Source organism: Crotalus tigris, unplaced genomic scaffold (assembly GCF_016545835.1).
Source record: "Crotalus tigris isolate CLP2741 ecotype Arizona unplaced genomic scaffold, ASM1654583v1 scf7180000017890.1996003, whole genome shotgun sequence".
Lineage (NCBI taxonomy): Eukaryota > Metazoa > Chordata > Lepidosauria > Squamata > Viperidae > Crotalus > Crotalus tigris.
In genome coordinates, this window is record NW_024096707.1 from 1962229 (window position 1) to 1978944 (window position 16716).

Genomic DNA, 16716 nt, shown 5'->3' on the forward strand with positions numbered 1-16716 from the left:
GTGGATATTGTAACTGGGATATAAGCAATGCTAATATTTCAAACCTTTGCAATACAGTTAATATTTTTATTGTTAATGATTAGCAACAGAATGTTAATTATACAGTTAATCTGTGGTTATATTTTTATATTTTAACTAGAATGAATTTTTTTTTGTTCATGCTGCAGATATAAACATGGTTTAGTTTCTTTTTAAAACTTTCAAATGTAGGCAATTATTTTAATTTTTTTAAACTTACCTACTAGTTCAGGTCAAAGGAAGAAATTATACCCTTCCGTCTGACAAGAGGGTAGATTCATTGAAAGAAATGAAAACTTAGGGTTAGGATTCTTCATTGCCAACAACATTTCTGTAGGATGGGAGGTCAGAGATGCCACTACAGTGACACATTATCAAAGTTTTATCTCCATGATAATTAATAAAGAGCAAGTAGTCACTTTGCACACATAACATTAACAAAATAAGCAAGCACTAACAGCACATTAGAAAAAAAATGAAATAAATGCTTATGTTTGTTAGTTCCAGTTTTGAGAGGATAATCTCTCTCAGCAAAACTAAATCAATTATAAAATCAGTAGATCAGAAGGATCATGCTATGCAAGAATATAAATGTGTTGACCTCTTTTAAAGTTTTGATCCATGTTGTGATTATGGAACAACTGCAAACGCCTATTTTTATAAATTATGGCTCAAATATTTAATAACCAACATCTCATGATGTTGATTTAGAAATATATTTAGAAAGACCTTCCAAACTTGGGGTTTCAAAATGGGTTCATCCATCTGGGATAAATGGTTGTTTAAAAGAAATATACACCTCAGCGTGGGGAAGATGGATAAATTACATGTAGAGTAAATAGAGTTGATATGGGATTAAAAAGTATTATTTAGATTATGAATAATTTTTAGTTTTTCAATTTGGAATTGCTTATATTGTTATTTTTTTCTTTTTTTAATATTTTATTTGCTTAAATTTGTTTTGTATTCGAGTTAAAGTACATTATTGATTTTGTTATTTGTATAGTTGGATAAGTTTATTTAGACTTTGTTTGTTTATTTGTAACCCTGTAACCAGCTCTGGGAAGTGAGGGGGGGAGGGAGGGAGGGGGTTATTTTAGAGGGGATATTGTTAAAAACTTGTATAAAACTTTTCAATAAAAAAAATGGGTCCATCTTCAGTTCTTAAAATCCTTCAGCCACCACAGCCAAGTAACCTATATGCTTATTAAATCACTTTTCATCAAACATTATCCATTCTCCACTATCAAACCAAAGTAGACATTCCCACTGTAATTCATCACATGTGAAAAACAGATGAGCAAATATTTGATGGCCAAATTCTGATGGGAGAACCAGTTCCCATCAGCTTAGTGCCCAGCAAAACTAGCTTCTAGCAGCCAAGGCTCGCTTAGGTTGCCTCTCCAATCAGGTAAAGGCAAGCTACAGTTTATGAAGTATTGCAGAACACAGTAATATTCATTATTTAGTTTATTATTATATATTATTACATTTTAACTTACCTATCTGGAATCCTAACGACAAAAGAGATGTTAGATGGGCTCCTGTAGAAGGGATGGCAGAACTTGGGTAAAGAATTAAAAGAAGGCTCAGCTTAGAATCCCTATGTCATCACAAGCAAACTAAATCCAAGCCCCCTGGAATGATTCTTATCTAAGCAAGTGCTGACTATTAGTTGAGAAGATTCTTGTGCACAGGCTTTTAGCAAAAAATCAGCTTAATTAAATCTTCACATGTGCACCTGATGTTTTGTGGTTGACAGCTTCCTAAATCATGTTTCAACCTTAATAACTTTACAACCTTAACAACTGTGGACTTCAACTCCCAGAATTCCCCAGATGCTGCGATTGAGAAACAGCACTTTGGAGTAGTGAATAATCAGCTGCTTCTTCTGCAAAAAAAAAAAAAAACAGCAGATGTTTTATTTGTGTGCTATTCATGCTTACTGTTCTGTGATATGGAACAAAATGTCCTAGTGCTTTTTCCCCTGATATATAACATCTGGATTACAGGTGTAGCATACAGTTAACAATAAAATATTCTGACTATATGTTCCTTCAACCAGCTGTGTATATCAAGAAGAGCTCTTCAAATATTGCTGAATCTTCTCATCCCAAGAATAAGCCTTTTCTATAAATATGATTTAATACATGGAACCACATCAGTGCTATTAAAAAGGGAATGTTACTCATGTTTATCTAATTTGCTTTTAATATATTTTTCCACTTTATGAAGCAAATTAATTTCTTTTCAGTTTGCTTTCAAATTTATTTTGCTTTGGAAAAGGAAATTATTTATCATTAGTTTCGATGACGGTTTGAAATTGTCATTTTCCCAGAAGAACAGTATTCAATAAACAGTCCATCCATTCTTTAATAGCAAAGCGTGGCATGAAGTTGTTGACTGATCACCCTATTAAGGCTCAATGCAACAGGGAACTTCTGTATGCAAGTAGCTGAAACAGCTGCAATCCTCTCTTTTACTGACATTTGACACTCACCTCCATGATCCTATCTTCTGGGGAAAGTGGCAAGGTGAGAAGGTTGTATTTATTTATATTTACATGTTAGATTTGTAACTTGACTTTCTTCTATGAGCTCTCCCTTCTTACTGTTGCTCTACCAGGTAGACCAGACCAAGAAATCAACACCACAAAAAGTGCAAAAACTTTTTACTGCAATTGGCTATAAAAACACAATCTTGCAACTCTGCTTTTGCTGTTCCTTTTCCTTATTCTTATAGTTATAGATGCCTATCTGATCCATTTCCAAACATGATATGGATGTTCTAGACTTAAAAAATGTTTTCCTTCTTGTTGCTTTGGCAGTGGAACGTCCGTACCTTCATTAAGGTCATTTTCCTTATGCTCTATACTTCCTCCCAACAATAATCCTGTAGATAGGTTTTGCTAAGAGAGTGAACTTGCATAACATCACCAATTAAGGTATTGATTTAGGACTAGACAGACCTGGAGATCTAAACTTGGGTCTGCCCAGTGTGTGGGCAACATCTTAACTGCTTATAACACATAGGTTCTGGCATGTGCCACCATAATGACTAAACAAAAGGGTTCCAGTTTGTAATCTTGAAGTGTGTGTGTGTGTGTGTGTGTGTGTGTGTGTGTGTGTGTGTGTGTATTTTTAAGGTGGCAGGGATTCCTTTGTTGGTATGAAACTGATAAAGAATACAAAGCATTGGGTTATTAGACTATTACAGAACATGGCTTGAGATATTTCTGCTCACTTGAGGGTCAGGAAGAGCATATGCCACATTCAGAGGGCACAGCTCTGCCTATCTGTAGTGTTCTGCTATCATTATTAGTCAAAATCAGTCATTCAATTTCTGCTCCACTCAAACGTGATATTTAAAAAACTTGGCCATGGGAAGACTTGATATCTGGAACCCAAAATTCAAAACATCTGCATTTGACATAAGAATGGACTGTATTTAGAAATAAATACATTTGGCTACAAATCCCAGTTCATGAGATAGCATGGTGTGCTGTTTGGGAATGATGGGAACTTTACTTCAACAAACATGAAAGGTGCTATGATTAGGAAACGACCTAGGAAGTTAGCAGTATATCTATTATAGAAGCTGTCTTAGCTTTCTCCACTTAGATATATGGTACTTACAACACATAAGTCTGTTGATGTCTTTAAGAATGTCTGGGCTCAAGATATAAATTTCTTCTATAAGAATCTTTCCATGCTTTCTGATTTTAAAAGCACTTTGATTTAAGCTCTTTCCTCTGAGAATTCTTTTCTGATCTCCGTTTTTTCTGCTATTTTTCTTAATAAGCTTTTTAACTCTGACCAACTTTGCTTTTGGTTCAGCTTAATTTCTTAATTCATCCATTGAGGCCTTATACATTAATCACATGTTTTTCATGTTGCGACTGTTAGCTGCTAGTGTGTCTTTTTTTTCTTTGATTGTTTCAAGAGAGGAATATAATTATCTAAATAGAATAAATCAGTATGGGAAATGTACTATAGCTTTTAAAGCAAGGCAAAAAAGGGGCTATGCGGGTAGTCCTCAATTAATAACCATTCATTTGGTGATTGTCCTAAGTTAATAATGGAACTGAAAAAAGTGACTTATGACCATCTGTTACACTTATGGCAGCATCCCCATGGTCATGTGATCAAAATTTTGGCATTTGGGAACTGGCATGTATTTATGACTGTTGCAATGTCACTGAGTTATGCGATCACTTTTTGTGACCTTCTGACAACCAAGTCAATGGGGAAGTAACAACTGAGTTACTGACTTAACTGTAGTGATTCACTTAACAACTGTGGCAAGAAAGGTCATAAAATGGAGCAATATTCACTTAACAATTATCTTGCTTAGCAACAGAAATGTTGGGTTCAATTGTGATTGTAAGTCGAAAACTATCTGTATTAAAATGTTATCAGTAAGGGAAATATTAGGGGAGATAATGCCTGTATTCAGACAGTTTTTATAAAAGTTCATTAGTATAATATGTTGCCAATTGAAATAGAAGAGCAGTCTTGAATAAAGAAGAGATGAAAAAACTTTTAGCTATAATTAGTTTACTATCCGAGTCATTTTAAAATAAAATATAGATGTCTTTTGGACATTTGTATGAACAGCAGCATGGAAGCCCCTGGGGGCAATGTCTATACATAATTATCCACAATATGAACAAGGCCAGCTGCAGAGGACTGAGTAGGCTATGTACCAAGGCCTTGGAAGGTATTAAGAGCCTATTACTTAGTTTTACTATTAGTTGGTTAATCATCATTGAAACTATTTGTATTTGTTTTTATTCTTTTAATGTTTTTAATTGTTTTATAATTTTAGAATTGTAAGCCACCCAGAGTCATTTGGTTGAGTTGGGCAACTATAGAAATTAATAAATAAATAATAAACTAACCTTGTTGGTTGTATGGCCCTATAGAATCAATTTACACTGCACTGCAAAGAAAGTCCCATCTTCACATAAAATCTGGTAGACAGGTATGTGTGATATTACTGAGAGAAAACAAGTTTATGTGAATGCAATAGTGTCTCAATGTTCTCATCTTCAAAATACTGACTTCTTAGGAATTCTGTTTTTTATAGTTTATCATCGTAACACCTTTTTCTGGTAAGTGTGTTTTACAAAGGACTGATTTCATTGTCCACTTAGCTAATAGGTTTACTGATCATACTAATATATTTAGTATCTCAAATGTCTCATTGTTCCAGGTCTCTACAGGAGATCTACAAGACAGAACAAGTCCTTTTTAAATCATAACATAGAGATATAAACAGAAGCAGGTAAATGTGCCACAATAGCTTATCTATGAGATCTAATGTGTTGGTATTTGAACAAAATTTGAACTTACGGCATCTTAGAGCACACATTATAGTCACCACGTTAAGTAAATTAGGATATCATGCAGTGTTTACATGAATATATGCTTGTACTGCCAGTCTTGTAGTAAGAAATGAATGCCAGAATATCAAAGCCTATGTTCCATAATAAATGCTGCTATTCTTATTCTTTGTTTTTTTAAAAAACTTTATTCATTTCCTTTCCCAGAAATGCCAAATGAGGGAGAACAATTGACTGATTGTCGCTACCAATTTCTCTAAACTATTTAATTTGGTCTTAGCATAGTTATTATAGTCTGGGAATCATGATTTTGGACTTAATATGTTATGTAAAGCAGTCAATTATTTAGTAACTCATTATTCAGAAACTGTAACTTAATGAACCCAATCAACTATGGTCCATTCACCAAACCATGGTTAAACATGGTTTAATTCAGCATACTATGCTAAACCAGATTATGTCAACTCAGAAATTACAAGAAAAGGTGATTCAGCATAATATAATTTAAGTTTAATGAGAATAAAAAGTGTACTGCTAACACTTAAGTGGGGATAGTTCTTATTCATCTTATATACATGTTAATAAAGGCCATGCAAATCTTCCACTATAAATACTAGCCCCCCATGCTATATTTTATGTAGTGTATTTCATTGGTATTTAAAGGCCAACACATTTATCATTAATTGTAACACATTTCACACAAAGAAGGCATTGAGGAAAGCATTCCATCCATAATGAAATTTATCCAATACACAAAAAGAAGAAAACAGATTCAAAACATTCTGAATGACTGACATGCACAAACTCTGGAGGGGGCAAACAAAAACCTTCATTCACATAACAAGCTGACAAAGCTCAAACATTCTCAAACAACTGGCTTTGAACACTTTTGCTATCAAACATTTCAAGAAAATAGAAATTACTTACTTCAAAAGTCTTGTTGGTCTTGTTTTTTATAAACCTAGCTTATTTTTCTTAATTACGGGGGGGGGGGATCTTTCACAAAGGAAAAAAAAACTCCCACTATTCTAAAATATTTCAATTGAACTAAGTCAGAAGAGACTGCAACGTCAACAAAAAATTATCTCAAAAAGAAATATTTAAGTCTAAGTGACACATCACATAACAAGTTACTAGCACATAGGCTCTGGAAGTATATCTGTGACTGGCCAAGATGATTAAGTGCCAGATGAATTTAGAAAGGTGCTTTCCAATAGTGTCTGCGCACCAAACAGAGTTCATGTGCAAAAGTTATATTCCGAGGGCTAAAAAACTGGGCCAAAACATTAATGCAAAAACCTTCCTTTCAAATGTTGTCCAGCATCTGAAACTCTCAACAGAACAATTCTCTGGTTTAGCATTTCTATCCATCATTAGAATTCCTTCACAGACAACTATAGGCTCCCGAACCTTAGCCAAATGCAGGGTGGTAGCTTCACACAGGACCAACCTTTTATGGGCTGAACACTGAAGCTTTGATACCAGCTAATCTACCATAAATAGCTCTCGAAATGCAGAAGGATCAGGTCAGCTGTTATAACAGTCCTAGTCTGCAGCAAGTTCAAATCCTATTCCTCTGTCAAAATTTCCAATCTTAGTCTTTATTTCAAATGTGGGTGCACTTCCCCATTCTGCAAATAAAAAGTGAGATGGGAGGGAAAAATATTCTAAAAAACAGAAATAGGTACAATGAGGAAAAAGATTAACAAGAGGAAAATGCTTCTTGGAAATAAAAAGATGCATATCTGGTCTGCATCATTTTAGTAAGCATTTAATACTCTTAGATCAGAGTGATGTCTACTAAGTCACTTCTTAACCAAATTAATAGAAAATGGCTAATTCTTTCCCTTTCCTCTAGAATGCAGGGCCCAAAGAGTTTCTGTGTTGCAAAGGGCACCCCGCAGTTTAAGAAACAGCTTAGTCATTAAAATCATTATTGCTAAGGAAAAAAATTACCAGAGAGCAGAATAGGAAAGAAAACTTCTGTGATTAACTCAGAGATACCCAGGCCAAATTAAAATACAGTAGATCTTAAGAGAGACTTGTTATCCTCTGCAGTAAACGGTTTAAGAAATGCTCATATTTCTACAAACATACAGTGATTCTATGATTCTACAGGATAAATCAGTTCAAGTCAGGGAATTTTATTTATTCAAACTTCATAGAAATAACAAGAATCATATTAATACTGTCTTCTTGTATTTATTAATACAATTTATAGAGGTAACTCAGCACAAGATGGAACCCAAATCACCAGCAATTAATAGTTTCTTGGGAAGAATATTAGGAACTACAACTTCATTATTTATAATTATTAGTTTGTTAAACTTAATAATATTGTCATTTGTACCGGAGCCCATTAAGCATCCCATTATTCCTCACATAACCTTGTCAGGTAGGATGGGCCAAGAGTGACAGGCGCAAACTGAACTTCCACGGCTGAGGGTGCCAATCTAACATCTTAACCATTATACCATATTGGTTTCATCTTTGAGAAGGCTATTGAAAATCATTCCTATTCCCCTTCTGACCATAACTTCCAGGTCCCTTGAAGACAATGAAATAACATTAACAGAATAATACTTAAGAATTGCTTAAAACAGAGCTCAGTAAGATGTGTTTCCAAACAACTGTGCTTAGAATTACAACCTTACCCACAGTTATCCTACTGAACATTATGGAGTTACTTTTAAGTAAAATCATAAAAGCTAGTGCTCAGTCATGTAAGCAAATGTAAGCAAATCAAAGCATGTATATTAGAAGGAGTTTAATTAGATCTAAGTGCCATCTTCAGAATATTCCCTTCTAAAGCAAGCACAATATTATGCCTTTGTTCACAGCCATCCAGCAAATGTGAATTCTTCATGACCATTTCACCAGAACAATATTTACTCATAACATACTCTCTGCACAGTTTTGGAGAAGTCGTTTGAAATATTTCTAGTAACCCAAGTTGCTATTACAACTGTCCCCTTTCTTTATTAAAAAAAAAAGTATGCAGCATGAAATTAAATTAAGAAAAAAGTTTTCATAGCCACACAATAATCTATATCATGGGGTTTGCAACATCCACCAGACTTCACAGCATGCTGTTAAAATTTCCCTTATGCCACACACAGCTTCTTTGGAATTTCTCGATGCTTAGTACAGATGACTCTCTGTGAAATAAATCAGTGCCACGGCTTGATCTGAGAGATTGCTCCTGCCTGCCTGCCAATACCTCCCATGCTATCTCACTTCTAGCTCCATTAAAAAGGGCATATTGCAGGGATGAAGATCCACAACAGGGATTTCACATGACACAGATATTCTTTAAGCCAATCACACACTAATTAGGGTGTAGACAATGACTTCCTTCAGAAAGCAATTGAAATGAGCACATTTGCTTGTTTTCCCCACCCAGTAAAATCTTACCCGTTTCCATTGTTAGAATCATAATTCCACTTCTCTTTCTCTCTTTCTCTTTCACCCTCTCACTTTCAGGGTCAGGCTTTACTTATCCAGGGCATGTGAGCGATTCAGAGACACAGCTTGGCTTTGTTTGAGCTTATATCTTCTGCCTCACTCTCCCCTCCTCCCTTTGGTGTGCGGAGGGTGGAGGAGAGAAAGAGGGAAACACTGCCTGTACCCGCGCGGCCAGGCCATCTCGATTGGCTCATTCACAAACAATTCTAATAAGCACATCCACGTTTCCCCGAGAGCTTGAAATGATCCAGAGAGGCATTTTTGGACTGCCTTGTTTGCAACTTGCATAGCAAGAAATTAAAGCGCGTAGCCAACAATTGTCTTCCAAGCAGTTTCTTTCCAGAAGGGCAAACCACTGTCTGAACACAAAGACTTGTTCTTCCCCAACACTACCTAGATAATAAATACAGGCACCAGAGCTACACCCCACTGAGAGGGATGCCATCATCCCTTTCAGCAGAGGGTTTAAGACTGTAACTTGCACAGGAGACTTTAAAATGGTACCTAAGGGCATCACAGGCAGCATCTAATTTGAAGTTGGACTTAGGCCCAGAACCAGCTTTCTATGTCAAAACTTGGCTTTGGCACACAACCTATAATCACCGTTTCCTCAAGGATATCTGACAGAGGAGGAAGATTTTGCTGTGAGTACTTTATCTGTTTACAGAGGTTGTGATGATGCAAAAGGGTTGTGGTTGGTATGATTTTCCATCTTTCTGGATTTGGGGAGGAAATGGGGATATTTTTCTGGTTTGTTTGGTTTTATTATATAAGAAGTTTAGCAGACCACATCCCCTGGCTGACCTTTGAAATGTTAATCATCAGACCTGCTTACTATTGGATAGGAGACCACCAAGAAACAAAAATGCTATATACCGTACTAAAGTTGCAAGACAAAATATTTTTTTAAAACTAGCTTAGTTTTTACCATGTCAGTCATGGTAAGAATTAAGAAGCTATATCATTTTCAGCAGTGGCTCCATAGAAATTTGCAATAAGGTGGAAAGCAAGAGAAGGGAGGTCCGAGGCTGAGAAACAAAGAGCGAGGGCTCTGCAGAGCAGGCCTTCTCCATGGCTCTTACTAGGTTCTAAAGATGATCCTTTTTGGAAAACAGGTTGATTCTCATCCACATACAAGACTACCCACACACATTTTAAAATATTCTAAAAGCCTTATATATAGTTGTGTGGAAAAAGTATACCCACTGAAATTTTTGGCTTTTAATTAATGTATTTATTTATTTCATTTTAACAAATTTATTTACTCCCTTTATTATTTTATAAATAATAAATACTTCTTTCTCCTCCTATTCCCCCTCCCCACAGCAATCATGTGAGAAGAGTTGGGCTGAGAGAGGACCACTTTATTTTTTTAATGCCTCTGATAACTTGCAATACTTTCTGCTATCAGTATTATGAATACAAACAAGAACAGCAATAATATTAAAGGTCATTATGAACAGACTTATTAGTTTTTAAGGAGTAACATCTTTTTTTGTCCAGATAGGAAACAGGTCCTATAGAACATAGCTTTGGCATGCAAGCATCCAGTATTGAGTCTTAAGTTGATTATTCTTTCACTAATTATATGTTTCTCCAAGTTTTCCGTTCATTTCCATTTTCTTACAACTTTGGAATTGTTCCTGCATGAATGTTACATTCATATAATTTTATCTTTGTTTATTGAAAGCAGTTTTGAAATGTTTGGGAGCAAACTTTATAACAAAGTAAGGCCAAACTGAACATACAGCAAATCCATACTGTTATGCTAAGACATTATATTACTATATGCATCTACCCTAACAGTATAAAAATATGTAGGAAATACTTCCATTGCTCCTCACTGTAAAATATATTACACAGATAGAGAAAAATAGAAAAGTGCCCTACTTTTATGATTCAGACTCCTTGTCTGAAAGCCAGAGCTCATTCTTTAGTAGCCAATCTATGCTATAGGATAAAACTTTCTAGTGTACTTGCCATATTACTGCATTCATTGGTGAGACTTTACAAATAAATTCAGTAATTAGCAGTGAAAATACCCAGTCTACTGAGAAGAGAGCAGAACAAAAGCTTGCATTATGTTATCAATATAGGTAGTTCTTGACTTAGAGCCCGCCCATCACAGACATAAGGCATGAAGGTGCTAAAATGATTTTTGCAGTGGTCATTAAGACAATCACTGCACTTGTTAAGTGAATGCTGCAGTCATTAAGCAAACCTATAGTTTGGCATGGGTGTGGCTTCTCCCAAAAAATAAAATTTAGATCTGGTTTTCAACAGAACCATCATAAACCATAGTCATATGATTGTGGGACAATGCACACACCTAGAACGAGCCCATATTGCCAAGCATCGAAAGTTTGGTCATGTGACTGTGGGAAGGCATGTACAACTATCAGAACTTCAAATCCGGATCATAAATAGTCCCCAAATATATCCATTGTAACTTTGAACTTTGACCAGTCATAAGTCAAGGGCTCCCTGTACTCCATGGTCATAGTTATCAGGTGACCTATAGGCCAATTTTACATGGGTCTCTTTGGTTGGAAAACTCAATTACTGATGCCATAAATCTTCCTTGTAATGTATTCAAGAAGTAAGGATTATGGACAAAATTTTTATGTTTAACATTTGAGGTCCATTGCTTCTAAAATACGTTTTCATTAAGAAGCTCACCTTAAGAGTTGGTCCTGATTGCCCAGAACACAGCTGACCGACACTGACCCTCTGGAGAAATTTTCAATCTGAAGCTACTTTTTCCTAGAGGAAATAAAAAAGCATATGATCATTAAAGGGACCATCCAGTCAAATGAAATAATTATTATCTGTTTGAAGTTAAGAGGTGCCTAATGCAAAATGTTAATGTTCCACCACATAATGGAGCCATCATTTTGTCATCATACTAAAGAGTAGATATAACACAAGTTAGGAAGCATGGCCTGTTCCAGAAGGTAAACATCTTAGAGATAATTTTAACATCTTACAACATCATCTGAAATTTTATGAATGTAAAGAAGAAGCTGTGTACGATGTTGAAGTCTTCAACAGATAGGGGGTGATGATCTGAAAGATTAACAGTTTGATGCTGAGAGAACATGAGATCGTGCTAACAAAAGCAACATGAATATATAACCAACTCTTTCTGAATTCTGAACTAAGTTTGCAGAGCACAGAATAGATGACTTCCAAGAAGATCAATGTGTACAGACTCTATATCATGGATTGTAATTTGAATATTTGGCAAACATATTGAAGTAGTGGCATGGTATCTCATGGTATTCTTAAGTTGAAGTTGTAACCTGGTTTAATTTTTTCTATTTATAATAGAATAACCAAGTTAGAAGGGACCTTGCAGGTCTTCTAGTTCAACCCCTGCTCAGAAAAACCTATACCACGGGTAGGCAACCTTGGCTTTTTATGACTCGTGGACTTCAACTCCCAGAATTCCTGAGCCAGCCATGCTGGCTCAGGAATTCTGGGAGTTGAAGTCCACGAGTCATAAAAGAGCCAAGGTTGCCTACCCCTGCCCTATACCATTTCAGACAAATGGTTGTCCAATCTCTTCTTTAAAAACTCCAGTGTTGGAGAACCCATGACCTCTGGAGGCAAGTCATTCCTCTGATTAATTGTTCTAACTGTCAGGAAATTTCTCCTTATTTCTAGGTTGGTTCTGTTCTTGATTAGTTTCTATCCATTGCTTCTTGTTCTCCTTCAGATACTTTGGAGAATAGGTTGACTCCCCTCCTTCTTTATGGCAGCCCCTTAGATATTGAAACACTGCAATATTAGATATTGGAACACTGCTATATTATCAGCAAAGAACCTATTACAAGGCCTTCTTCCAAGAGATATATGAAGAAAAATATGAAAAATGAATTTTAAAAATCTACAAGAGAAAATTAACAGCTTTCTTTGAGTGATTTGACTCAATAAGAAATCTGTATAGAAACTCTAACCTCCTTCTGAAAGAGTTCCTCTCATTATACATTGACCTCTAGTGTGCTAAGAAAGAATTACTACTCTTGCCAAAATAATTTAAAAAGACTTAATCCAGGGTCTTCAAACTTGGCTCTTTTATGACTTGTGACTTCAAGTCCCAGAATTCCTCTGCCAGCATGCCTGGCTTAGGAATTCTGGGAGTTGAAGTCCACAAGTCATAAAAGGGCCAAATTTGAAGACCCCTGACTTAACCTATAGCTCCATTACTTATTTATTTATAAGATTTTTATCCCAAATTTATTTATAAGATTTTTATCCCAAATTACTTTTAAGTAACTCATCATAAATAATACTTCTTCCTCCTCCTATTTTCCCTACAACAACAACCCTGTGGGGTGAGTTGGGCTGAGAGGGAGGGATTGGCCCAAGGCCACCAGTGAGGTACTTTGCTGAGGATACATTTAAACCAACATCTCCACTATTCTAGTCCGACATCTTCACAACTACACCTCACAACAGATCACTTTCATTTCAAAAACCCCACTTTTTTGGTTCCTACAGAAAATTAAGAAAAGACTTATGTGTATACTTAGTATACTTAGAAGTAAAAGAATCTTTATTTATGGATGACAGTGAGCCAATGATCTGTATGAAGTGAAATACTGAGGCATGTAAACAAAAATATGCAAAATGATCCACACATAGAACAACCAGTTAGGGCCGGGTGCCACTTGAATACAGGCAGCAGGCCTTCCATGGGTGCCATGCAGTGGTGGGATTCAAATATGTGAACATTAGCTACCAGTTCTGCTGAAGCGGTGCGAACCGGCTGAATCCCATCACTGGTGCCATGGTGAGGACTGCAGAAAAACCAAGGCAATGGACAGTGATGTATTAGAGAGCAAAAAAGAGATGAAGTAAAGCAGTGCTTCTCAAATAGTGGGGCGCGCCCCCCAGGGGGGGCGCGAGGCTCCGTAAAGGGGGGCTCGTTTGACCTCGGCAAATACTGTCATATTGGATTTCTAGATTGGATCATCCGACTCACTCGCAAGCGGCAGCCCGACGCGGAGGACAACATGACCGCCAACGCACATGACACATGCAAAGGACCCGATTGGATAGACATGATGCTCTATCCTGATTGGCCAAACCCGCCCGTGTGACTTTTAGACCCGGAAATCGGTCCTCTGTACAGAAAAAAAATTTTTACAGTCGCGCGGGGGGCGCGAAATGTTTTCTTCTTCCTAGGGGGGCATGACAGAAAATAATTGAGAAGCACTGAAGTAAAGGAAGACTTTGGAAAGGCTGAGGAAAGAGGCAGGTTGGATGCAGGGACAGACCACCTTAGAATACTGGCAGAGAGGCTGGCACATAAGTCTACATAATTGAAGAGATCAGTGAGGGACAAGTGAGGAACACTGCCTTATTATCCCATAAGACTTCTTCTGAACTTTCTTTCAGGCATTTATCTGAAATGGTATAGGATTTCCTGGCTGGGCAGGGGGTTGGATAAGAAGACCTCCAAGGTCCCTTCCAACTCTGTTATTCTGTTCTCTCTTGTTCTGTTCAACAGAGCAGAATGGTTTAGCCAAGCTTCTTAGGTACAGTGGGGTTTCTTATGCCTAAAATAAGAGTATACCCTTCCATATTCCTGCACATCCCAACTTGTAAAATGACTCATCCCATAGCTGCCTTGTTTAGCAATGGAATCCTAGTCCTGATTGTGATCACAGGTTTGCTGTTGTTGTTAATTGCAAAGTCATGTCCGACCCATCGCGACCCCATGGACAACGTTCCTCCAGGCCTTCTGTCCTCTACCATCTTCTGGAGTCCCATTTGCAGAATTAAACATGAAGTCTGCAAAGTTTAAAGCCATAATATTTTTGGGAAAAAATGGCTGATTTTTTTTTAAGGTGACTGACAAGAACAAAAAAATTAACCCGAATGTTCCAACCCTCCTTAACACATTGAGCTGGTTATTACTTGGCATTCTGTATGCACCAAATCACCAATAGCATCACCATCACCAATAGCAGCAACTCCCACTGAATCTCAACAGAAAAAGTCCTAGTTCTTGCATCACTAGCTCTGATTTTCCTATGGCAGAGGATCAGATATTATATTCGTCTGATATGCATCCCAATTGAAACCCCCGAACCAAATCATGCAAGGATAGGAATTAACAGATTAAATTATTTCCTGTTGTGTGCAAAGAAGTTGGACATCAGAATAGTTCAAATGTTCCACAAGTTTATTTCATTATACCTATACAACAAGAGTCTGAATTTAATGGTCAAGGCGAATTAGCTGCTTCATTGGACTTCAAGGATGGCTGGATTTAGGGAGTGTAGAGACTCCAAACTAATGATATCTTTGACACACACACCCCTCGTGCTCAGCCTGGTCGTCTCCTACATTTTCTGCAGCCTAAATGATTTAAAATAATAACACCAACTGAAAGAGGTATGGGATGAATCTCTCCAGCCTTTAAAATGTACCATGTCACATCTGCATATGATTTAAATGGGGTAGGAGGAAAAAATACTACAAAACTTAATAAAAAAATGCAGCTAGAGCAACCTGTGTATGCCTTATTGATAAAATTACAGAAATTATTCATTTTCATTTGGAAAGCAATTGGAGAAGAACGAGGAATGAAGCTAAAGCATATATGATAATAAAGTTTCCCTTGAGCTGATCCTGGTCCATACCATTTTCTGAATAATAACACAGAACTGCTTTTCTTCCAGATTTTTTTTTTTAACTATTCAGGCCATTTTGCAATTCTGGCATTTATTAGTGGTCTTCCAGCCAAACACCCAGGTCCAACCATATTTATCTTTTCTGAAGTCAGCCAGGGCTCCTAGGTGCTTCATCACCTGCTGCAACTTAAATCTGAGAAAATACAGAACAAAAATCCATATATCCTACTTAAGAATGGTAACTCTGTGGAAGAAATATTGCCTGTTCACCCAACCAAAGTAATTGACAATAAGTCCACTCACTTTTGTACCTTCCAATATTTAATCTCCACATTTAAGGAAAAATCGCTATCAATACATCTATCCTCCATTCTTAATTTCCCAACTTCACTTGCAGCTTTAATATTTCCCTGACCTGTAATCCTATCTTAGAAAATGTTTTTTTTTTCCAAATTCTATAAAAACCAGAAAATACACATTTTGTTTCTGTTCATGTAGCAAAATGCTTTCACAACAGAGCAGAAGGTATACCAGTAAAGTTCAAGGAACATCTTGCTTGAGGCTGGCTCATAGAGCAAAGAAACAGCTTGAAAAACTTCATTACAGATGCTACAGATTGCACTATCTGCAGTATTAATTAAAAAGGCAACTTAAAAGGTGATAAGATCACCTGTTTCAAGCAACAGCAGGCCTCCGGAGCAAAGCATCAGATGCCAACTGTCTATTCTTGCTTAACATCACAAGCAAAATAGTTATCTGCCAGCCACATGGAAATCTTTAAATACAACCATCTGGACATAACTTGAGGATTAATCTTTTTCACATTACTACAATGATTTACTTCAGTTTAAGCTTCAAAGAGAATTTTAAAATTTAACTGGGGAAACATAAACAAACTTAACTAGATGCAGAGTTGGTCCAGTCATACACACTACGAATTGCTATAAATTCTGGCTTATGTTCATAAGCAGTATCTTGGATGTACTCATCTTTGCTCCTATGTCTGCTGGCTAAGAGTGGCAAAACAAGCTAGAAAAATCAAAAGTACTAGTTTTCGCTTAACGACCGTCATTTAGTGATCATTCAAAGTTACAACAGACCTCCTGGAGCTACTATGACCTAGTTCTGATGGTCACACTCTCCTCTGAAGTCATGTGATCATATTTTGGGCATTTGACAGCTCACATTTGCAGCCATTTTCAATATTCCACAGTCATGTGAATATGATTTTTCATGTTTGTTTCT

At 36.5% G+C, this 16716-nt stretch overlaps 1 protein-coding gene across 31 annotated transcripts in view; it reads right to left on the bottom strand.

Moving 5' to 3' along the window:
- The window catches only part of SVIL (supervillin), a 118706-nt gene extending 107086 nt beyond the window's left edge, over positions 1 to 11620 (bottom strand). For 6 of the 31 annotated variants that reach the window (XM_039344109.1, XM_039344117.1, XM_039344111.1 and 3 more), the window contains exon 1: positions 8777 to 8976. In XM_039344109.1, the coding sequence (XP_039200043.1) occupies positions 8777 to 8798 (22 nt within the window). In that variant the 5' untranslated portion in view covers positions 8799 to 8976. Of the gene's footprint in view, positions 1 to 238; positions 377 to 6289; positions 6802 to 8776; positions 8977 to 11506 lie in introns of those variants that run through there. The other 25 variants (XM_039344118.1, XM_039344114.1, XM_039344119.1 and 22 more) reach the window with 16 other exon arrangements.
- Positions 11621 to 16716: the final 5096 nt, after the last annotated feature.